This window comes from Myxocyprinus asiaticus, chromosome 43 (genome assembly GCF_019703515.2).
Source record: "Myxocyprinus asiaticus isolate MX2 ecotype Aquarium Trade chromosome 43, UBuf_Myxa_2, whole genome shotgun sequence".
In the NCBI taxonomy this organism is placed as follows: domain Eukaryota; kingdom Metazoa; phylum Chordata; class Actinopteri; order Cypriniformes; family Catostomidae; genus Myxocyprinus; species Myxocyprinus asiaticus.
Genome location: NC_059386.1, coordinates 36,434,872 through 36,460,191, shown reverse-complemented (window position 1 = coordinate 36,460,191; position 25,320 = coordinate 36,434,872). Strand labels below are relative to the sequence as shown.

Below are 25,320 nucleotides of genomic sequence, written 5' to 3'. Positions count from 1 at the left end.
CTCCATCTGGCAATCTGATGGACGAGTCTGGGTTTGGCGGTTGCCGGGAGAACGGTACTTGTCTGACTGCATTGTGCCAACTGTGAAGTTTGGTGGAGGGGGGATTATGGTGTGGGGTTGTTTTTCAGGAGCTGGGCTTGGCCCCTTAGTTCCAGTGAAAGGAACTCTGAATGCTTCAGCATACCAAGAGATTTTGGACAATTCCATGCTCCCAACTTTGTGGGAACAGTTTGGGGATGGCCCCTTCCTGTTCCGACATGACTGCGCACCAGTGCACAAAGCAAGGTCCATAAAAACATGGATGAGCGAGTTTGGTGTGGAAGAACTTGACTGGCCTGCACAGAGTCCTGACCTCAACCCGATAGAGCACCTTTGGGATGAATTAGAGCGAAGACTGCAAGCCAGGCCTTCTTGTCCAACATCAGTGTCTGACCTCACAAATGCGCTTCTGGAAGAATGGTCAAAAATTCCCATAAACACACTCCTAAACCTTGTGGAAAGCCTTCCCAGAAGAGTTGAAGCTGTTATAGCTGCAAAGGGTGGGCCGACATCATATTAAACCCTATGGATTAAGAATGGGATGTCACTTAAGTTCATATGCGTCTAAAGGCAGATGAGCGAATACTTTTGGCAATATAGTGTATATGTAAACATGCCTTTTGGAAGAAATGTATTTAAGGGATAGTTCACCAAAAAATTTAAATTCTCTCATTTATTCACCCTCATGCCATCCCAGATGTGTATAACAAAATTTTTAGAAGAATATCTCAGGGGGCCTGGGTAGCTCAGCGAGCATTGACACTATCACATATGGAGTCGCGACTTTGAATCCAGGGCGTGCTGAGTGACTCCAGTCAGGTCTCCTAAGCAACCAGATTGGGCCGGTTGCTAGGGAGGGTAGAGTCACATGGGGTAACCTCCTTGTGGTTGCTATAATGTGGTTCGCTCTTGGTGGGGAGCGTGGCGAGTTGTGCGTGGATGCCGCAGAGAATAGCGTGAAGCCTCCACACGCACTACATCTCAGCGGTGACACGCTCAACAAGTCACGTGATAAGATGCGCGGACTGACGGTCTCAGATGCGGAGGCAACTGAGATTCGTCCTCGGCCACCCGGATTGAGGCGAATCACTACACCACCACGAGGACTTGGAGCGCATTGGGAATTGGGCATTCCAAATTGGGGAGAAAAGGGGTGGGAGAAAAAAAAAAAAGAATAATATCTCAGCTCTGTAGGTCCATACAATGCAAGTGAATGGTGACCAGAACTTTGAAGCTCCAAAAAGCACATAAAGTCAGTATAAAAGTAATCCATATGACTCCAGTGGTTTAATCCATGTCTTCAGAAGTCATATGATAGGTGTGGGTGAGAAACAGATTAATATTTAAGTCCTTTTTTATGTTAAATCTCCTCTTTCACTTTCACATTCTTCTTTTGTTTTTGGCAATTTGTATTCTTTGTGCAAATCGCCACCTACTGGGAAGGGAGGACAATTTATAGTACAAAAATTACTTAAATATTGATCAGTTTCTCACCCACACCTATCATATCTCTTCTAAAGACATGTATTAAACCACTGGAGTCATATGGATTACTTTTATGCTGCCTTTATGTTCTTTTTGGTGCTTCAAAGTTCTGACCAACATTCACTTGCATTGTATGGACCTACAGAGCTGAAATATTCTTCTAAAAATCTTCATTTGTGTTCAGCAGAAGAAAGAAAGTCATACACATATGGGATGGCATGAGGGTGAGTAAATGATGAAAGAATTTCATTTTTGGGGTGAACTATCCCTTTAAATATAACTATAATTTGTTATATTTCACCAGTTGAAATCTGAAATGAGTCTTCTTCAAAAGTAAGATTTGTTAATGGAACTATTTATATGGCTTGTTCCATTTTTTGGGTCACAACCCACCAGTTATAAAGCACTGGTTTACACTAAGAGATAATACTGAGAATGCAATATCCACTTGCTTTGCATTACAAATTGCGTCCTGACCTGGTGTAGTTAAGTGTTCGCGTACTATTATGTTATGTTTTAGGCCTTACAAACATAGGCCTTAGACGCAGAACACACAACGACACACAGGACAGAACGCCTCCTTTCCCGTCTCCCTCCTACAGTGGAGTAAATTACTTTTATTTGAGTGAGAACATGGGTCAAATATCACTGCACCTGCTCCTCATGGGACACTAACTGTTCAAGTCAGTAACGCAGCAGGAAACTCTCCAAGGAATCTTACAAACATTCCTGTAGTGAGCCGTTGGCTTTACATAGTAAATGAGAAGCAGTAACCAGACGCGACTGCAGGAGTCAGACGTAAACAAATAGAGTCGATGTCCCCATAGCACTAAAAACACGCCATATGGGACATAAGGAATCAGGAAGCTCATAATCATATATTATGAAGAACGTCTCCATGACAACCATTAATATACAGATGACAAGAGCAGCATGCAGTAATATTTCACACAGATATTTTGATCCATTACAAATTCTAGGGGATTTACATCAGGCCATAAGTTTAGTTACAGAATTCAAAAGCCTTTAACCCCAAAATGATGTAATGGTGTGAGAGAAATAAAAGTCAAAATATATTCCATATATTCTCTGTTAAATTTATCTGGTTTAACGCTCCAATGGTATTCGGTCATTTTTGACCAAATTTTTTTCCCTCATTTAATACAAATGGTTTCCTTTATCTGAGCAGTACAAGACTTGGTGACTTTTCCTCCACCTGCCATCTGAACATACAAAAAAAAAAAAGAAAATTATAAATAAATAAATTGGGCTTGATTTGATAAGTCTTAGTAGTCGTATATAAAAAAGTGACACCTTTGGTATTTGCGGTCAAAATTGACCGACCATTGAAAATTAATGGGAAAGACCAAAAAACAGGGCAATTTTGTTTTTGCTGTATCAAATACAATCAACAAATCAGCCACAATGCAGGAAAAAAAAAAAAATTACAGAAACTACAGTGTGAGACTCTAAAACATCCTCAGTGCAAAACATACACATCCACTCACACACAAACACACAAAAAAGAACTGGTGAGACTATAACACAGACATTACATTTGTCAATAAAATAAAAAATCAGTCACAATACTAAACACACACACACACACACACACACACACACACACACACACACACACACACACACACACACACACACACGGCATCAATAAGTGGAGATCTACAGCCATCTTTTGGTCATTGTTGGCATCACAAGTTATCTGTTGTTTTCCAGCTGATGACAACAATCTAACACACACACACACACACACACACACGTTTACAAAAACGTTTACTATAGAAAGTTTGAAATTGCAAAATGTTTACTCTGATGTTTTATACTCTAATTGAATTTTCAGAATTTTGCAATTCACTTCTGTTCCTTGATGTTCATTTTCTTGACATTAATATGCATTTGTTTTAAGGTTATTACATTTTTATGTTTGAAATAAATTATTAGTACAACAATTTTATTCTGTGTCTTCTCTTTGTAACACCATGGTCAGGTCTGATTGCAAGCATAATGACATTAACTGCAAAAACTGACAATTAAAATCAATTATAAAATGCTAATCTTTGACAAATAATAGTTTGATCAGGTCTAAATATATATCCAAATGCATATCTTGTGATAAAATAAAAAATTAGGTTACAACAAGTCATCAGACTACACAGTATGTGTCTACAGTCATCTGCTGGCTGTTACTGGCATGACATGGTGTTCAAGTCGTGTTATTTATATTTTGTTTGCAATCTGCCTCCAATTTGTCACGTTCTCATATTTTCTTCATGTTTTAACTTACAGAAGTGTAGGTTCTGATTTTTATTATGTTTTTCAAAAATTTGCATATTCGTATATGCAAATTAATGGTAAAATTGAGAAGTGTAAAATCAAAATAGCATAAAATACCAAAAGAAATGCATCATTTTATTGTTCTTACTTCAGGGAAGAAGAAATGGTATCATTATCATAATAAAATAAAAGGGGATCACACATCTGACCTAGGGGTTTAACAGTATGACTTTTCCCGGTATGATATCAGTCAATAAAATGTCCACGGTATCACGGTAGAGTTGCATTGATAATATTATTAGCAGTTTAATATTTGGTTATGAAATATGTGTGATAAACACACAGAGAAATATTTCAGTTATAACCAATTCTTGAATTTTATTTTGGATTTCTTCAACTTTAATCCTTTAACTTTTGATCTTGAACATCAGGACACTCTCTTAATCCGACAAGGTATCAAAATCACAAACCGGTAAAACAATAACGACAAAAACATTTTGCAACATGTACAGTCTTCAGATGATTATAACTAAAAAAATATTTTATTGTTGTTTTATGATTTATGAAATTGAATTGTAATAATTTGTGCTTAAGGTCTGAAGTGTTTCCTGCTTGAGCCGATACTTTTTAGCGACAAACTTTACAGACTGGGTAGCCATCAACATTGATAGTGCCTTGTGACAGTGGACTTCAACCACTTTGGCGGCGGAATTAAAGGTTCAGGCTTGGACATGTCTGTATGATGCGCTCGTGCTGCACTTCTGATGTGCTCGCGATACCTGCATGTCACCTTTAAAATTTAGTGACAGTCGAATGTAACACGAGGAAGGTGCAATTTAAAGATTTATTTAATCTCGCCAAGTTCATATGATGCTGTGCAAATGTCGCTCATTCTGTCTTAATTAAACCGATTTGTATTTTAGAAACTTTTATTCTTTATATTTACGCAATACTGTCAATGAGACGGTATGATAACCGTCCATTTTAAAACCGAGGTACAGGTATGTTGTGAAACCTCGAAACCGTTAAATCCCTAATCTCACCCTTCTAGTCAAAAATGCCCGTGAATACTAAAGGGAGGTGCCCTTTTTCCAATACCATAAGAGGGTTAAATGATAAAACTTCTTTACTCACAAAATTGAGCAGATTAAAGGTACCTGCACAATTTGATCAACCACTAATTCCTTCCCCGTCCAGCTCCCTGACTCACTTTGAACCAGTTTCATCAGCACAGTTAGCAGATGTAGTCTCTAAGATGAAGTGTTCCAGTTACAAGCTGGATATTCTTTCTCCACGCCTTCTTAAAGAAGTTTCATGACTATCAGTTCCAGCAATAATTAACAGCTCATTAGCAAGTGGAGATGTTCTAAACATGCAATTCTACATCATCCTTTGTTAAAAAAAAAAACGTTTTTGGATTCGGCAATACACAACAATTACAGACCAATCTCCAAACTGCCTTTCTCCAAAATCTTGGAAATGAGAGTTGCTTACTCCTATCCAAATACATTCAACATTTTAGATACATTTCAGTCTGGTTTCAGACCCTTGCACAGCACTGAATCTGCATTGTTGAAGGTAACTAATGATTTTTTACTCTCCATGGATTCAGGTTCACCTGTCGTCTCAGTACCGCGTTCGACAATATCAACCATAATATTCTCCTCAATCAACTAGAATGTATGTTTAGCATCCAGGGGATGACCCTCCAGTGGTTTTCCTCCTATCTAAAAGGAAGGACAATCTCTGTAAATTTGGGGAATTTTTCTTCTACATCGGCTCAATTACAGTGTGGTGTCCCTCAAGGGTCAATCTTAGGACCCTTGTTATTTTCCCTGTGTATTCCTCTGAGCTCTATTTTTCAGAAGTACAGCATATCGTATCACTGTTATGCTGACGATTCCCAATTTTATTTCCCAGTGAATGTAGACAAGAATTGTTCATCTGAGAACGCCCTAAATTGCTTCAAAGATATCAAACATTGGCTGGCAAACAATTTCTTACAGTTAAATGAAAGCAAAACCGAAGTTCTGATTTTAGGTTCCTCCATGACCTCCTTACCTGGCCTGGTTGCCCAGTTGGGTCCTCTGTTGTCAAATGTACAAGATCATGTAAGGAGTCTTGGAGTGATTTTAGACTCCTCTTTACATTTCAATAAGCAGATCAGTGCTGTTGTCAAGGGTAGCTTTTTCCACCTGAGATCTATCGCTAAAATAAAACATTTTCTTTCCCATAAAGACTTGGAAATTGTGATCCACTCACTTATTACATCAAGGTTAGACTATTGTAACTCATTGTACATTGGTCTTCCCCAAACTGCGTTATCCCACCTACAGCTAGTTCAAAACACGGCAGCTAGGCTTTTAACAGGGTCAAGAAAGAGGGATCATATTTCCCCGGTTTTAGCATCTTTACACTGGCTTCCAGTGAAATTCAGGGTCAATTTCAAAATTCTGATTTATGTCTACAAGGCACTATCTGGTCTCGCGCCCCAATATATCAGTGACCTTCTACACCCTTACTTCCCCACCAGAGTGCTCAGGTCTTCTGATCAACTTTTATTAAGGGTTCCTCATTGTCGCTATAGATCTAAGGGTGACCATGCCTTTTCTGTGATAGGTCCAATCTCTGGAACAGTCTCCCTTTCCATGTGAGGTCAACTTCATCATTAGCCATTTTTAAATCTTCTTTAAAAACATATTTTTATTCTGTAGCTTTTGAATAGATCATTGAATAGTTTGAAATGGATAAATACATGATGTTGTATTTTAAAATGTTTTTATTTGTTTTATTATGTTTTATATTTAACTTTAATATATCACAATTAATATATATTTTTATATCACTCTGTCATTTGTTTTTTTGTTTTTTATCTGTAAAGCATTTTGGGTCAACTTCTGTTGTTTTTAAATGTGCTCTATAAATAAAGGTTGACTTGAAAAACATATCTAGAATTTATTTTTATTATTTTTTACCGCACTGGTCAATTGTTTATTTCTTCACTAAAAGAGCACATATTTTTCACTAAATTTTTGTTCCTCAAGGAAATTAATCTTGTTTTAAGGATGTATGGATATTTTTACTGGAAAAAAAAACACAAAAGTACTGACTTAAATGATTTTCACAGTGAAAAACATGACATATTACTCATGTTGACATTCACCTCTAAACAGCTAAATACGGAAAGAACGAGTGAAATTTACGGCTGAAATCTTCGGAACAAACAGTTAAGTACGAACTAAACACAATGCCCCTGAGGCCGCTCAAAACCTGTGGCTTACATTCTTTCCTCCTCCGCTTGTTTTTCTCGTCTTGTGGTCTGAATTTGAAGCTGAACTTTGTATTTATCCAAGTCAACATGTTGAACACCACAGTTTATGTGTTTACTAGAATCAGTAAAACCACATGATAGGGAACACGCGTTCGACCTCAAGACAGAAGATGCTGGACTCGTTAGCGCTTTACAAGTTTCCTTTGATCCATTGTTGACTTCTAAGTCAAAACTATATTGAGTGAGTAAATAAAGTCTATCATCTATGAAAACAGGACCACATATGGTGAAAAACAAGCAAAATATGCATTTATAGGGAAAACCCTATTAAAAGCTGAAATGTGTAATTTTTGCACCAAAGAAACTCTGTTTTCCATTGGTTGTACAAGCAGATAGTCTGCCCACAACTCACACCATTGGTTGAGTCAGTCGTACTTTACATGCACAGTTATAGTGGAGCTACAGCAGGTTTTTAAATAGCAGAGCTTCAGTCTGTCCAAGTACACATGATATATGCATTACAGAATATTACAGTAATACATACGTTTTTTTGGAGCACACGAACAACGCTTGATGCAAGTTATTGTCCAAAACAAAATGTATACATACTGGACGAAGAGCATTATCTAAGTCTGTTAGTCCGACTTCTCAAACATCCAACTGGTACAATTTCAGTCAGACTAAAGACATTTAAAAAGGACGAATTATTAGCCTGACTGAAATCAAATTTTTATAGTGCATGTAAACATACTGAATGTTGCCGTGTTGGCAGCCTCATGATTTTAGGCCAAACTATTCTTAAGTTATTAGCAAAAATAGCCATTTCTCATATTCATTGACCAGTAGGTGGTGCTGTGCTGAAACTGTTCAGGTACCCTCAGGGCATCATGACTATCACATATTCCAAGTTTAGTCTAAGATTTAGCTTCTCGACCTCTTTGGTGTGCTCGCCATCAAATTCATTGATACGTTACACGAGAACGGTTTGGTCTATCAAAATGCTTTTGATAAATTTTTGCCACGAGTGTCCATAGATGATACTCGCCAAATTTTGTGCGAACCTTACACAAGGCCTGAGGGAGTTCGAAAAAGTATGTTTTTCAAAAAACTCAAAATGGCGGAAAATCAAGTCGGGTGGAAACCTTGGTGTCGACTCATGGTTGGACTCAGCATGAACCAAGGAATCTTATGGTGCATTCAAGTCATGTCGGAATGATCGTATGGGTTGAGCACACATGAACGCCACCACAAAGTCGTAATTGAGCATGACGAGTTGGGGGCGTGTCGATTATAGAATCATGGAGGAAGCAAATTGTTATTGTTGATAATTCAGTTCTACTTCTGGATTTTAAAATTCAGTTAAGCTTGTATACATTTATGCAAAAGAATTTCGTTTCTAGGCCTTACAGTTCAAAAGCTATTAGGATAAACATACAGTAAGTGAAACTTTGAGCTTTTGGTGGCATTAGTGGGTTTGAGATAGAGACCCCAAATTTGCTATGAAAGAAGTTCAGACTGTCCTCTATCAGTGTGCCAAATTTCATAACTTTCCACCAAAATGTTCCATGGGCTGCCATAGACTTCAATGGTGGAGATGAAGAAGAAAACTAACAGATACAATGTGCTTACACACCTTCTGTGCTTGGCCACTAATTACTTATAGTAATATTTGCGTAGTAGGCTAGGATACAAGAATAAACTTAAACATGGAGCAAATAGACACATCAGCTTTAAAGTAAAGTCTCTTCAAGTAATGTTAACCAAAGACCTGGCTGTACTCCCAATTCCATAAAAAAAAAAAAAAAAAAAACCTCATTCTAAACTACAGAGGGAACCTATGGCTAAAAAATGATAATTCTCTCCCAGGTTTTAGGACTACAAACTGATCCGCTCTAAAGAACATGTCACAAATCCTGTTCATACAGCATAAGTTGTAAATAATGTGGAATATTCCTTTAACAGAGCATCCAAATCCTATTCTTAATAACAAATCGAAGCAGGTGCACCGAAAAAATGACAACGTTGTTCGGTGACAGAATAGATGAAGGAACAAGAAGAGTTAAGAAGAACAGGAAGTGGAGAGGCATCTCAATGATTGGTCAGTTCGCTCCACCTACCCATTTTGTTGCTCTCCTGTAGATTTGCTTTCCAGCAGACCCCGCCTCTGACCCATCGCCACCTCACAGGCATTCTGATTGGAGTAGAGGTTGATGGGCGTGTTATAGACAGAGGGCTGCGGGGGGGTGGGGACAGATGGGGGGGCTGTCACTCTCGCCGGGGAGGAGGAGCCAGAAGAGGACGCTGAGGAGGAATTGGCAAAGGGGGAGCGGCCAGAGGCGGGCTTAGGGGTGGAGCTAGGCGAGGACAGCGGGCGGTTGGTGCTGCTGCCCAGCGGGAAGGGGGGTTGAGGGGGCTGCCCGGAAGGTGCAGCTGGAGTGAACGCAGATGAGGCAGAGGGGATGGCGGCTTTGGGCGCTGTCTGGGCCGGGGATGGACTGACTGATCGAACTGTATTAACGGTCCCGCCAAAAGGCCGTGCGGTCTTGTTGTAGGCACTGTTGCCCGGGACGAGGTTGGCGGGGGAGCTGGTGGCGGGCGCAGCTGATTGGCTGATGGGCACAGGCTTTATGATCTCCAGTGCTTCATTCTACAGGAAGTGATGAAAGACATGCAACACACTTACACCACAGCACATGCATGCAGGAGTCACGCTCCCTCATAACAGTCACTAAATACAATCAGTTTAACTTTTCCAACAGATTTTATTCAACATACAGGTTTCCCACAGTTTATACCCAAAGAATTTAATGACCTTTTCTGGATTCTGGATTCAGAACGATTCGCTAATGAATCATTTAAACTGATGCTTGATTGATTCTTTGAAAAATTATATTCACAAAGGGTTTTCCACGTGGGAACCCTGAATGTATTTCACATTGCAAACATCAGAAAATAATTTATTAAAATTGAAATTTACTTCAGAAAGTGAACTGTAATGAGGGGAAGCCAAAATATTCACAGTTCTACAGTCACATGCAATACATCAGGCCTTCAAAACATGCTGCACACACTAAACATCCGTGTCCTAACCAGGCGTGATGTAATAAAGCAACAAGAAATAAATCTCATTTATGTTCATCTGAGTTTTTTCCCGAATCAACCAGCTGCGACTGTGATGAGCACAGGCGCCGATTTATGTTTCTGCCCGCGGGTGTCCTAACGACAAAACTCTCGACAACGAAGAATGTGTTAATATTTGAATGCCCTCATGAAAAACATCCATAAACTTTCACACACGGTGAACATATGCAAGTTTGCATCATTACTATGACAACTTTTGGACATGCTAGCAAAAGCGACTGCAGTCTGAACGACAAAAAAATCTAATCGGTCCACATACAGTATAACCTGCAGTTTGAACAGTCATATTCGAAAAAAAAAAAATCTGATTTTCCTGCAGTGTGATCAAAGCAGTGTAATTTGGGCTAAGCATGGTCCATGCACGAACACTTCCACGCATGCAACAAATGCCCATTAACTATAAACATTTTTATCCTGAGTAACAGGAAGGAATATAAGATTGTGCATGCTCAGCCTGCTGAATTACAAAGTATTTTTCTCCATGCGGTGGTGCGCTTGATGAATTCATTATTCAAGAGTTCAATCTGCAGTGTCTCGTAAAATCCAACAAATAATTCCTCCGGGTCCAGAGTCCAGATCTCACGCCGGAACTGCGATCTCTAAACGACATCCACCAATCAGAGAAGTTCCCAATAACCAATCGCTTTTTTCGATTTTTTTAACATTATTTGCTTCAAATCAAATGTTTTAATATCGTTAATTAATAATAGAGCTTTCTGGTTTGGGTCAAGGCTGAGAAATATTTATTAAAATATTTTTTTGAAATGCCTATAGAGAAAATTAATGGGGAATATCTCGTGCTTTTCCGTGGGTGCTCGGGCACCTGTGGTGACAAGTGACATGCGACAAGACATGTTGCTTCGCACAGTATTTTAACATCCAAAAAATTACATGCTTTCACACACCTTAAACATAAAATATGTTTTGATTGGCTGTGATTTTGTTCAGGCAGCATTTTCACTGTTATTGAGCGTATTTACAGTGATTATGCTTAATAGTCCGACAACATGTTAGATCATGTAGATGCTTTAAAAATTCTTCTTCTATCTGGAAAAAGTTATTAAACCATTTAAGCTCTTTACAGGTATATTAAGTCATGCCTGGTGAGGACACTGTGTTACATAATGTATTTAAATATTTAGTTTGAATTGTACGTACCTTTGTTGTCTCCATTTTAGCAAAAGATCTGTAAAAATAAAACAGACACTTAACATAGCCCTCATGTACAGTCTTGGTTTTACCCTAAAAACACAACAGGTATGGTATAGTATGATATAATATAGTTTGGTATGACATGGTGTAATATGGTATCACATGGTAGTTCGGTACAGTATAGTGTAATCGGGTGTGGCAGTCTGGTATGGTTTGGTATTGAATAGTATGGTACAAATATGGTATTGTATGGTAGTTTGGTTTGGTATGGTATGGTATAGTATAATCTGGTATGGTAGTTTGGTATGGTATTTTATAGTATGGTATGGTAGTTTTGCATGTTATTGTAAGGCAGGGTTTAATATGGCATGGTAGTTTGGTATGGTATGTTACAGTTAAAACAATAGTGTGGTGGTCTTATAAAGTATGGTATGGTAGTTTGGCATAGTATAGTGTAATCGGGTGTGGTAGTCTGGTATGCAATGGTATTGAATAGTATGGTACAAATATGGTATTGTATGGTAGTTTGGTATGGTATTTTATAGTATGGTATGGTAGTTTGGTATTTAAGGTAGTTTTGCATGTTTAAGGCAGGGTTTAATATGGCATGGTAGTTTGGTATGGTATGTTACAGTTAAAACAACAGTGTGGTGGTCTTATATAGTATGGTATGGCAGTTTGGTATAGTATGGTAGTTTGGTAGGATATAGTATGGAACAGTATAATATGGCATGGTAGTTTGGTATGGTATGTTATAGTATGGTATGGTAGTTTGCTAAGGTATAGTTTGCTATAGTATAATATGGCATGGTAGTTTGGTATGGTATGTTATAGTATGGTATGGTAATTTGGCAGGGAATAGTATAATATAGCATGGTAGTTTGGTATGTTATAGTATGGTATGGTAGTTTGGTACGTTATAGTATGGTATGGTGGTATAGTGTGGAAGGCTGGTACGTTACATGGCATAATATAATATGGTATAGTATAATATGGTATGGTACGGTAGTCTGGTATGGATAAATATGGTATGGTGGTATAGTATGGTATGGTATAATATTGTATGGTATGTTATAGTATGGTATGGTAGTTTGGTAGGGTATAGTTTGCTATAGTATAATATGGCATGGTAGTTTGGTATGGTATGTTATAGTATGGTATGGTAGTTTGGTAGGGTATAGTTTGCTATAGTATAATATGGCATGGTAGTTTGGTATGGTATGTTATAGTATGGTATGGTAGTTTGGTAGGGTATAGTTTGCTATAGTATAATATGGCATGGTAGTTTGGTATGGTATGTTATAGTATGGTATGGTAATTTGGCTGGGAATAGTATAATATAGCATGGTAGTTTGGTATGTTATAGTATGGTATGGTAGTTTAGTATGTTATAGTATGGTATGGTGGTATAGTGTGGAATGTTGGTACGTTGTATGGCATAATATAATATGGTATAGTATAATATGGTATGGTACTTTAGTCTGGTATGGATAAATATGGTATGGTGGTATAGTATGGTATGGTATAATATCATATGGTATGTTATAGTATGGTATGGTAGTTTGGTAGGGTATAGTATAATATGGTATGGTAGTTTAGTATGGTATGTTACAATTTGCTATGGAGGTTTGGTATGGTATTGTATGGCAGTGGTTCTCAACCCTGTTCCTGGAGGCCCCCCAACACTGCACATTTTTGTCACAATATTGTCCTATTGTGTATTTCTATATATACTTTTTTATTCACTTCATATTTTTATTATATTATATTTTACAGTCTTTTTGCTGTATTGTTTGTGCACTGGAAGCTCCTGTCACAAAGACAAATTTCTTGTATGTGTAAGCATACTTAGCAATAAAGCTGATTCTGATTCTGATTTTGTATATCTCCATTTTCTGACACACCCAATTCAGGTCTTGGAGTCTATACTAAAGAGCTGACGAGTTGAATCAGGCATGCTTGATTATGAAGATATCCAAAATGTGTAGCATTGCGGACCTCCAGGAACAGGGTTGAGAACCACTATTGTATGGTATGTTATAGTATGGTATGGTAGTTTGGTATGGTATAATATGGTATGGTGTATAATATAGTATGTTATAATCTGGTATGGTAGTTTGGTATGGTATAATATGGTATAGTATAGTCAGGTAGTGTGGTATATTATGGTATAGTATAACATAGGGTAGTTTCGTAGGTATGTAATGGTATGGCATAATATGGCATGGTAGTTTTGTATGATATATTATAGTATGGTAGTTTGCCATGTAATAGTATGGTATGGTATAATATGGTATGATGGTACAGTATGGTATGCTAGTTTGGCATACTGTGGTATGGTATAATATGGTATGGTAGTTTTAGTATGGTATGTTATAGTATGGTATGGAAGGTTGGCACATTATAGTTATAGTATGGTATAGTATAAAATGGTATGTTATAATATGGTATGGTATGGTAGTTTGGTATGGAAAGGTAGGGTATAATATGGTATGGTAGTTTGGTAGGGTATATAATGGTATTGTATAATATTGTATGGTAGTTTGGTATGGTATGTTATAGTATGGTATGGAAGGTTGGTACGTTATAGTATAATATGGTATATTATAATATGGTATGGTATGGTAGTTTGGTATGGATAAATATGGTGTAGTGGTATAGTATGATATGGTAGTATGGTATGGTATAGCATGGTATAGTATGGTATGGTAGTTTGAAATGGTAGCACTACTTGTTTTGCTTTCTCTCTTGGATAAAACACTTGTGCTTGTATTATTCTCAACTGAATCAAAGCATCTGCTAAATGAACAAAAGTATATGTTAAGAATTACACCACAGGTGTCCAGAGTTTTGTGTCTTCTAGCTGCCATTCAAACTAACTGCATCTTTTTATCCCCACTGTATGCTATATTACACAGCTCATAAATTAAACGATGCCACTCAGTCCCAGCGTTCCTTCTTCACTGATGCCAACAGCGAAAGACCTCCATACAGGCAGCCAATCACAAGCTTGCGCAGAACGCCTGAGAGGAATAACTACACAAACTGTCTTCACCACACTGTAAAACTTCTACAGCAGAGTTCAGTCTCTCATGAGCCATCATCAATGAGAGAAAAAACATTGCTTAGTGGCTGAAGTGAGATACGAGATTTCCAGATGAATCTTTGGATGGTTTGGCAGATGCAGAAGTATCTGAGGGGATGAAAACAAGAATACTTTGTTCTCCTTTGACAGCGAAAGTTAGTTTCCACATTTGCACACAGGGATATAGGTTATATCATAGTCCGTTTAAGGAGACGGGCTAGCTGTTAAAAATGAAAGTCCTGCATTTTAGTTTAAAGTGCCAATTGTTTTAATGGCATATTGCCTGGTGTTTTTACTCTAAAACGTGCATGCACATTATCTAGAACAGGTTGTTTGCCTGATTAGATCTAAAGAAGTAAAATTGTGAAACGCAATCTTGTCAGACGTTTTGGAGATTGGAACACCTGGATTTGCCAACACGAGCAATATACAACCAGGGCACAGTGCACAGAAAACTGTTTCTATAAGCCGTTTTGGATAAAAATGTTAAAGAAAAATCAATCATGACTTTTAACATCTCGTTTTTCACTCACTATTTGATCAGATGGACAATTTTAAATATTTTTTACACAACACTGGATTGAAAATGGAAAAATAAGCATAGTTATGTCTGAGATAACTGGACGCCACTCAATGAATTCAACATGCATAGTCATGTGACCGCAATATAGCTTACTATTTTATGATTTATGATCAGCTGATGAAATATTGTGCCCGCACGTAATGAGTGTTTGTGAATTTAGCCTTCCAAAATCCAGCTTAATTCTTAACACAATCTTTAACATGACTGTGTAAAAAAACCTCCTGCGAAAGAGAATCAGGGTCCGCAGCATTACATTTATCTAAGTTCTCGTTTGTAAGTGCATTCTAGTCACACTGTCTAGACGGCTTCATTCGTCCTCATTAATCAACAATAAATCCAGTACGAGGTCACATAGCGCATAAATAACCTCTGTCCAGTAAGCAGGCCACAAAAACACTTCTTCTATAAAAGTCACTGTGACTCGGCATCATTTGTTCCGGAACACGGCTCTCGTTCTCAAGCTTTTCCATATAAGGTGACGCGACCGGCTGAATGTTTCCTCATAATGAGGGTGAAGGGCTGCTGGAAACACAATGAAAACACTCAGGAAGTTAAAAGGCGTAAATACAATGAGTAATAATAAACACTCAGAGCGCCAAATGTGAACAACAGAAACATCGGAGGGGATGTAGACCGTGTGGAAGGGGTCAGGGGTCAACACAGACATCCTGTCTTAGAGAGAAAGTGTGTAATTTCTGTACCAAATGGACTTGCAAAAACAGCTACATTTGAACATTTTCTGAAGAAAAATATAAGTGGTGTTGGCCTGAATGTCCCTGTGCAGTTGCTAAGGAGTGTTAGCCACTAGCATCAACAGTCTGGTTTCGAAAGTAAAAAACCCATTATTTTTTTCCATAGGGGAATTGATTATTAATGATGACTTAAGAACCTTTAACAAGGGCGTAGCAGCCGCAGGGGACTCTTTAAAAAGGTGATTTGGTACCCCCCACACTTTTTCCAAGCTTAACCCATGTCGAGTCCAAATGGTGGATTTTTATACAGTACTCTTTGCGTTTTGTTACTTTGGGCTGATTGAGTGACCATCCAGCAAATCACAGGTGTTTCATGAGCCGAAACAACCCTTACGTAATAGACCGTCAGTCAGACAGTCTAATCAACACAGCTCCATTCATTACTACAAAGCTGCTTTCAACAATGCTCATTTATCCATGTTAGCGAGTACTGACGCTGACTGTCACACCTGGAATGACGAGTTTGAATCCTAGGGCGTGCTGAGTGACTCCAGCATATCTCCTAAGCAACCAAATTGGCCCGGCTGCTAGGGAGGGTAGAGTCACATGGGGTAATCTCCTCGTGGTCTCTATAATGTGGTTCCCTCTCGGTGGGGCGCGTGGTGAGTTGCGCGTGGATGCACATGCGCTATGTCTCCGCGGTAATGCGCTCAACAAGCCACGTGATAAGATGCACGGGTTGAGGATCTCAGATGTGGAGGCAACTGAGATTCATCCTCCGCCACCCGGATTGAGGTCACTACACGACCACGAGGACTTAGAGCACATTGGGAATTGGGCATTCCAAATTGGGGAGAAAAAAATGGGAGGAAAAAAAAACATCTAGAGATGAGGAACACACAAACGAGAGTTATTTATCGGCATATCGTTCTTGATTGGCAGCATTACGTGAAACTCACTACAGAAAATAAACAAAGGACAATCCTTCTTTTAAGCACACATTAATTCTTCATTAATTTATGCTTTTTACATCATGTTTGTGAGGTAATAGTTTTATTTTTCCCCTTTCTCACCCAGTTTGGAATGCCCAATTCCCAATGCGCTCTAAGTCCTCGTGGTCGCGTAGTGACTCGCCTCAATCTGGGTGGCGGAGGATGAATCCCAGTTGCCTCTGCGTCTGAGACCATCAACCCGCGAATCTTATCATGTGGCTTGTTAAGCACGTTACCATGGAGACATAGCACGTGTGGAGGCTTCACGCCATCCACCGCGGCATCCGCGCTCAACTCACCACGCGCCCCACCGAGAACGAACCACATTATAGCGACCACGAGGAGGTTACCCCATATGACTCTACCCTCCCTAGCAACCGGGCCAATTTGGTTGCTTAGGAGACCTGGCTGGAGTCACTCAGCACGCCCTGGGATTCGAACTAGCGAACTCCAGGGGTGGTAGCCAGCGTCTTTTACCACTGAGCTACCCAGGCCCCTTGATCGGTTGTTTTTGCCAATTTAAGCAAATTACTAGATCTGTGTTAAACATGTAAAGCTATTTTTAATATCAGCTCCTGTTTTTTACCTCTATGTTGGTGTGCAGTCGACAAACTGTACGAAAAATGATAAGTCTGCTGTGTTCTTAGAACACATGCATTTTACTGAAGGGAATGGATATGCAGACATGCTTCTTTATACATGAAAACCTACGGACGTTAATTATAATTATTATAAGACCATTATTGTTGTCTTTTGATAAGTCATGCTCAGCAGCTCACAAACTGTAGTGAAGAGTTTAAAATACTTGAATCTTTAAAATGCTACAAATATTAAAAGCATATAATATGTATATATTAATATATACTGTACTGTATTAATACTGCACTGTAAGTGTTGGGTCTTTGCTTATAACTTCAAGAAAAATGATTATTTAGAGGAGGTGATTATCTTTCAAACGAGCCCACACACAAAATAATCAGATACATAGATCATTAGATAATCCACATGAAGCACAATGTTACATATGTCCACCAGGAGATGGCGCCAAATACATGACACAGACTCAATGATGACTCAAATGACACAGAATGAAACTCATTCTGTGAAATCTCATTACTAAAATCATGTGTGCATGCTATGCAAACCTTTAGTCATTGTTGTGTTTGCATGTGTAATTAGTTCTTACGTACAATTATTATGTTTTATTTGTTTGGAGAGGCTTTTGGACACATAGAGACGTTTTTGGACATTGTGATAAAGTATTTTTGTAATGCTATAACTGTAATGCCACTTTATTTACACCAAGAGATATATAATGTCAAATACTCATCTTTTAAACAATGAGAGTAAGTCCCTCCAGGGTCACACTTTTTATTAGGTGGCCTTAACTAATATGTACTAACATTAAACACAAGACTATGTATTTACTGTGTAACTACCTGTTGTTCTGCAAAATGCCCACATTTGCTGCTATTGAGGTTGAGGTACGGGTAGGTTTAGGGGTTAGAGTTAGGTTTTGGGGTATGGGTTGGGTTAGGGGTAACGTTAACAGTGTACCTACAAATGTAATTAAATGCATGTACTTCAAAATGTAATTACACTGCAACAACATGTACGTAAGTACTTTGTATCAAATGGTTAAGTACATTGTAGTTAATATCACCTAATATTAAGTGGGTCCCTCCACAGTATTTTATGTTGCTTCTTAAAAGCCTATATTGCAAAACATCATGCTGATAAATAGGTTTACCATGCATTTTGACTGTATGATGATGTTTGAAACTTTAATGAAACCCCTGAGCACAGCGGGTATCTGAATATGAGCTCCTGAAATCAATACAGCAAATGAATTTCCTGATGTCTCACACACACACACACACACACACACACACACACACACACACACACACACACACACAATGTATCTGACAGATCTGCAGTGAACGTCAGATACAAGCATAGAGAAATATTATTAAAGTGAACTGTGAGCCGTTATTCCACTTAGTAACGCACACACATGTCCCACTCTTATGTAAAATACCTGTATTTCCATCCACTTACACTTGGATGATGAATTTTCCTTTCACGTTACTCACTGAGCGACTGCTAATATACACAAACTGACATTCCTTAACAGCTCCAATGAGATAAACTGAAAAAAAAAAAAAGGATTAAAGTTTTAGGACTGTTCCACCAAAAGTGGATTATAAAATAATGTCACTGTTTTCTCTGAATCGGAGTATAATTAAGTCAAACCTGTCTGTCACAGGACAGATCATAGTCTAAAAGACTCAATTTGGACCAAAATGTGTTGTTACTGCATTTTGTAGGGCAGAATATGGTTTAAAATTTGTTAAAAATATTTTTTATTTTTTTATTTTTTTTACACATTATCAAGCCATTTGTATAGCGCTTTTCATAATACACATCTTTTCAACGCAGCTTTACAGAAAATCATACTGTTACTGTATGTACAGACATAATGTCATTCTGCACTGCTATCTACAGAATTCTGTGAATTTGATTTAGAAATTCTAAAATAAGTTAAATTCAGAGTGCTGTATAATGAGGTAAAAGGCACTTTTGATTTTAATAGCAACAAAAACTCCCACAGTACTTTCCTTAACACCCTTTTGTCACTATGTGCTGCAAAATTATCCTGATCAGTTTGATTTTGAGGTAATTTGATCAAATATAATTAACTTTTAAATTGTTACAAATTTATGTACAGTAGCTAATGAGAATCCTTGAAATTATCACGTTTACTTTGAGACAAAGTTTTGTTCAAGGTGATTACATCAAAAGCTTTTCAATAACTGTCCAAAAAGTGAAAAGATAGTATTTAGGGTAAAATAAGCATTATCTTAATTTGTTACTGTAGAGGGGGTACAAGGGAAAACCGGCTTAACAATGTAAATAATATTTAATTAAATAAAAAGACACACAAACACATACAGGCCCATAATTCTCTATCTCTCGAGCTGCCGTCTGCGGTCGCCTTTATCCCTCGCTCGCCTCATCAGGCTGATTGGGGTCCGGGCATCAGTCATTCCGCGCTACAGTTACTCAATAAAGCATCTTGCCGTCTCAAAAGTATTTGCAGAAAAGTATTACTTTCTCAGCCTGATCTCATGAAAATTACATGACCATGGCAGCATTTTTGCAAAATGAAATTACGTGCTGAATTACACGTTTGGCTGCAGTTTCAGTGAAATGTCCAGCGGGGGGTGCCAAAAGCGAGTGAAATGGTGTCGTAATCGGACGAAGTTTAAGGTGAATACTAGATGGAGGTTTTAAAGAGTAAAACATACCTCCCCAACCTAAAACTTTAACCTAAACCTGACCAATAGTGTTGTAAAAGCAAATGAGAGGTAAACAGCATCAGCTGTTTTTTTATTGCGTTTGCATTTCATGAAGTTACAAGCGAAACGCGAGATATCGGTTTACGGCGGATACACTCAAAGTTTTTTCCTCCAGGCCATTAATTGATATTAATTTAATATGTGAGTGAAATAGTGTTATTTTCTACTCGCAAACTTTCCGATCGGCACTATGATTTGACCGTATGTTTGACAGTATTGTGCACAGTAAATAATCAGATTTCATAAGTTATGGAAATGGAACACTTCTAATTTGTCAGCAAATTAAAAAGCACCTGTTAAGAGTTAGTTTTATTGTCTCATACAATAGATTTACATGCACCCAAGGTCAAAAAACACTTTCATTTGCTCATAATTTAAATCGCAGCATTACCTTTTTTTCCCCAGTGTCAAAAACGACTCGTTCAATGATCCGTTCTAAAGGATTCATTCTAAACTCCTCCTTTCAGAGAGCATACTCTGCTCTGATTGGTCAGATGTCCCAGTCTGTTGTGATTGGTCTACCGCTTAGTGTAGTGTTTGAGGGCGGGTCAAAGCTGTTCGCGAGCAGCCAATGAAGACCAGAGGTGGGTTTTTTGTTACCAAATTACGTAGGTTAGTACAGGAAGTAAGTCTGGAATTACTAACGACTCGTTTCAGGTGTTCAGAATCGGTTCTTTCTTTTGGGAGTCAATAACTCCATTTGTCCTGCACTTTGATTTTTTAAACTTTGCAGACTTTTTCCATTCACAAACAGCTATATAACACACTACATGAAAGGTAATATTTGAAAAAACGTAATAGGTGCTCTTTAAAAAAAAAAAAACTTTATCCTTTCGCCCGTCTCTGCTGAGGTCTGTGCACGCCACTGACCTCCATTGTTCATTTCACCAGAAACCGCGGCGAATGTTGAAAGCGGCAAGAAAAAGTCAGTTTGCAAAAATGTATTTTTTACTACATCGGTTGTACTTTCTGCTGAGCGTGTTTCAATTCTGTTTGGGAAAGTGTACAAGCAGTTGAAGTGGGTGCTCATGTGTAAAATGCAATGAGAAAAATATTTTCTGCATGTCGACCTCAGTGTGAGAGTCAAGATGACGGGAAACAGACGCTCTCAGCACCAGACGGACTCTCAGCTCCTGAACCGGCACGTCTACAGCTCAACACAGGAGATATCAGACTGAGCTCACACTAAACAGAACTACACGAGTGTGTATGGGTCAGGTTTTTCCAACAATGTATGACTAAATGTCCCATAATGATAGTAAAACCGCAGCCACATCACCACAAGTAAAATGGCTTGACAAGGAATGAAAAGGAGGCTTGATGCATGTCAGTCACCTTGCATTACTGGCACTGGAATCAAATTACAGAGCTGTGCAGGCAGACTGCAACACTTGATACACAAAACATGATGACGCCAACAGTTAAAAGGGTTTATTTTAATTTTTTATCATGAACGGGTAATTTGGAGTAGAAAATGAACATCAGACTTCACAAAACAACCAAATGAAACAACAACATTAACAATAAAAACGGTGTAAATAAACTCGCAAACATTCAATTGCATGCCGAGAACACCGGCTTCGTGTAATGAATGATAAATGATAAATTCGTGTAAAAGTTACGTGTAATGTCCTTATTTTATTTACCTGTGAAATTTACTCAAATTAGCTATTACATATGACATGGATTTCTACATTAGGACTGATACATGATGACGCATTGTAAAGATAACAAACGATCATGAAAAATGTTTACTTACAAGCTAGAGCATTAATTGAGTACAAATGTAGAATTTACTGCATATTAGCTGCACTACACAACTGTGTCCTCTAGTGACATCTGTGGGTTAAAGTTAAAATTGCAAGCAATTTGCTTAAGAACACTTTACGCTGGGGGCCTGGGTAGCTCAGCGAGTATTGACGCTGACTATCACCCCTGGAGTCGCGAGGTTGAATCCAGGGTGTGCTGAGTGACTCCAGCCAGGTCTCCTAAGCAACCAAATTGGCCCGGTTGCTAGGGAGAGTAGAGTCACATGGGGTAACCTCCTCGTGGTCGTGATTAGTGGTTCTCGCTCTCAGTGGGGCGTGTGGTAAGTTGTGTGTGGATCGTGGAGAGTAGCATGAGCCTCCACATGCTGCGAGTCTCCGCGGTGTCATGCACAACGAGTCATGTGATAAGATGCATGGATTGACGGTCTCAGAAGCAGAGGCAACTGAGACTTGTCCTCCACCACCCGGATTGAGGCGAGTAACCGCGCCACCACGAGGACCTACTAAGCAGTGGGAATTGGGCATTCCAACATTGGGAGAAAAGGAGATTTAAAAAAAAAAAAAAAAAAAAAAAAAAGAAAGAACACTTTACATGAGTCGTGTTTCGGCAGTGCTCTTCTGGTGGATGAATCTCATGATCTGAGCTTTGCCTGTGTGTGATCATGACAGGAAGACATTCAGAGCCGGAGTCATAACATGCTATTTTCATGTTGATATTATGTTGTACGATTAAACATTTAAAACTGAAATATTACTTGCTTTAAGTTACAAAACGCTCTTATTCGCATATTTGAATTAATTTTACACTTATAGCTTTTTTCTGACACTACACTCAAAGCACTTTTACATACAAGACAAGGGACACCAGTAGATCTTAATATGAAATTCAAGTGTTTTATCCACTATTAATGTTTGTATTGTACTACACTTTTCAATTTAAGAGGTGAAACTCGTGATATGGCTGATACGATTTCAATAGAAGACTATTATTATTATTGTTATACTATACTGTCCAGCCTCAGTTACTTCAATAGTATGTCTATGCAATGCACACAATAACACCGTAAACTAAAAACATAAAACGAGGATTCAATAACGATGGGGATAAAACATACTTTATTAAACGTAAAAATAATCAATATAAAAGTTACAAGAAGTCAATTTCAGAAGTCATTCATATTAAACGTCACAGTAACTTCACCAGACAACGTAGATACATCGCGATCGGTTAACACACGAGTAATGTATGATTCATAAAAGCATGACAAGCAATATAAGCTTCAACAACACTACCAGAACACATATCCAAACATTATAGCAGGTAAACAACTTCACTGAACAGATAACAGATAAACATCCATCTAGACTGCAACGATGATGTCCTGAACTGAGCTGAACAGCGTAGTTAGTTTCTCCAGCCAGAACATGAGACAGCCGGCACCTCTTTCCTGTGTTTACGGACATGACGTAATGACCCGGCAAATCATATAAGCTTACCGTAGGGAATCGGGGTAATGTAAGGACATTGTTTTGAACACTGATTGTTTATGTACTCAATCAATAATGGCAATTTGTTCATTTTTAACCAAAATATCTACATAGTGCTGCTTTAATATTTTCAAGTTCACTTTAAACGAACTTATTCAGTCTAGAAAATACTTAAAAGTGCGGTAAGCGATTTTAGCCGTTCTACTTCCACGAGACTTTAGCCACACCCCTCTTTCCAAAATCACGCCCTCCACAGATATCAAATGAGCTTTGAGACGGACATCGTGCAGAAATGGTTGATAAAAACAACAGCAGTAAAACAGCGCCCTCAGCTGACAACTGTTATGAGCAACATGGCATAAAAATGGCATTAAGCCTCAAAAATGTGCTGCAACTACAATCCTCTAGGTCAAAAGCGTCAGAGACCGCGCAACCTTTGTTTTCTCTTTACAGATTCTAGTGCGGTCACAGAGACCGGTAAGATATCTCACAACACTTATTTCATTAATATCTTTCAGGGAGTAGGAGCTTTTTTGGATACCTTTCCATGAAAAAAAATTCACTTACAGCACCTTTAATTTTTTCTGCTATATTTACTTCACCATAAAAAAATAAATACAAAAAATGTAGAGTAAGTTAGACTAGTTTGAGATGGGCATGAGGAGAAAATGACATCATACACCGAATAACACCTTGCCAACCACGCCAAAGCTAATCTGTGCGTTGAAACAACTGACCGTCAGCACAGCAAGAGCTAAACTTGCATGGGATGTAAATATCGTATACTGCTTCATGTGGAGTTTTCCAAAACATTCCAAAACCAACAGCGAGCCAAAACGGCACCTCAGAGAGACACGTTATCTGTGATTCAGCTCAGAGATGAGTTTTTTCGGTTCTTTCGTGAAAAATTATAGTCAGACTTTGAGTACATTCGAGTTGAAGAGTCTCTTGACACGCATGAAGTCTCCTCTTAATAGTAAAAACAGAGGAGGACACTTATTGTAATGACTTTAGCACATAAAGGGACTGTAGTGTACTAGCATGAATCAGCAATTATTTGAGATTCAAGGACAGATAGATATAAAGAATCTGGAATAATTAGGCCAAGAGGCAGTTAAAAAAGAATGATCTCCCAATATAACATAAAAGGGAAAGACTGCCGACTGCTGAAAAACAGTCTAAACCAGACTAAGGTGGTTTGCTGGTCTTAGTTGGCCACCAAGCTGGTTAGACTGGCCTAGTCTGATGGTTTTAAAGGGGCTTTGGGCACTTTTCAGCTGGTCAGGTTGGGAAACCAGCTGGGCGACTAGTAATACAATAGCCTGGCTGCAAGACGAACTAGACCATCTTAAACCACCTGGTTTATTTTAGTCAGGTTTTGAGGGACAAACTTGTATATAAGCTTGGTTCAATTGTGAACAAAATGAGCCAAGTCCGTATATATACAGGACTTGTATATATATTTATGTGAGTAATCTTTGGTAAGCCAGCATATCGTTATTGAATCAGCCGAACTTTAAGAGTAATGGTTTCCAATTCAGAGCCAAAGTGAAATTGTTATTTTCCTGTGTATCCAAACTGTTCAAAGTTGATATATTCCATAATCTCTGAGAGCATGGATTCATTTCAAAGCTTTTTGACGGAGACCCGACGTTCTTACCAAAGCAGAAGGGTGTTATGGATACTGAATCCCAGTCACCTCATAAAATCTGTTTATTAAAGTGAGACATTAGCATGCACTGCATGTGGTGGCAAGTGAAGACAGTGTGTGTTAATCGAATTATATATGTACTGCACATTTGCAGAGCCGCGGGAAGTTATTACAAAGCAGAAAAACTCTGGAGTGTCACACGGCCGATTGGCCGTCTTTCATTTTTAACAGTAACACTTCGTATTTCTTGAATCTTCTTACAGATGTTTGCCATTCATGACATGTGTGGTAGAATGTGTACTGTGAAAATGTTTCAAA

At 38.4% G+C, this 25,320-nt stretch overlaps 1 protein-coding gene across 3 annotated transcripts in view; it reads right to left on the bottom strand.

Annotated features, from left to right (window-relative positions):
• The window catches only part of pdlim5b (PDZ and LIM domain 5b), a 109,191-nt gene that overhangs the window by 37,153 nt on the left and 46,718 nt on the right, over positions 1 to 25,320 (bottom strand). For 2 of the 3 annotated variants that reach the window (XM_051686057.1, XM_051686059.1), the window contains exons 4-5: positions 11,387 to 11,414; positions 9,205 to 9,734 (exon numbers count right to left, since the gene is read on the bottom strand). In XM_051686057.1, the coding sequence (XP_051542017.1) occupies positions 9,205 to 9,734; positions 11,387 to 11,414 (558 nt within the window). The remainder of the gene's footprint in view (positions 1 to 9,204; positions 9,735 to 11,386; positions 11,415 to 25,320) is intronic. The other variant, XM_051686060.1, reaches the window with a different exon arrangement.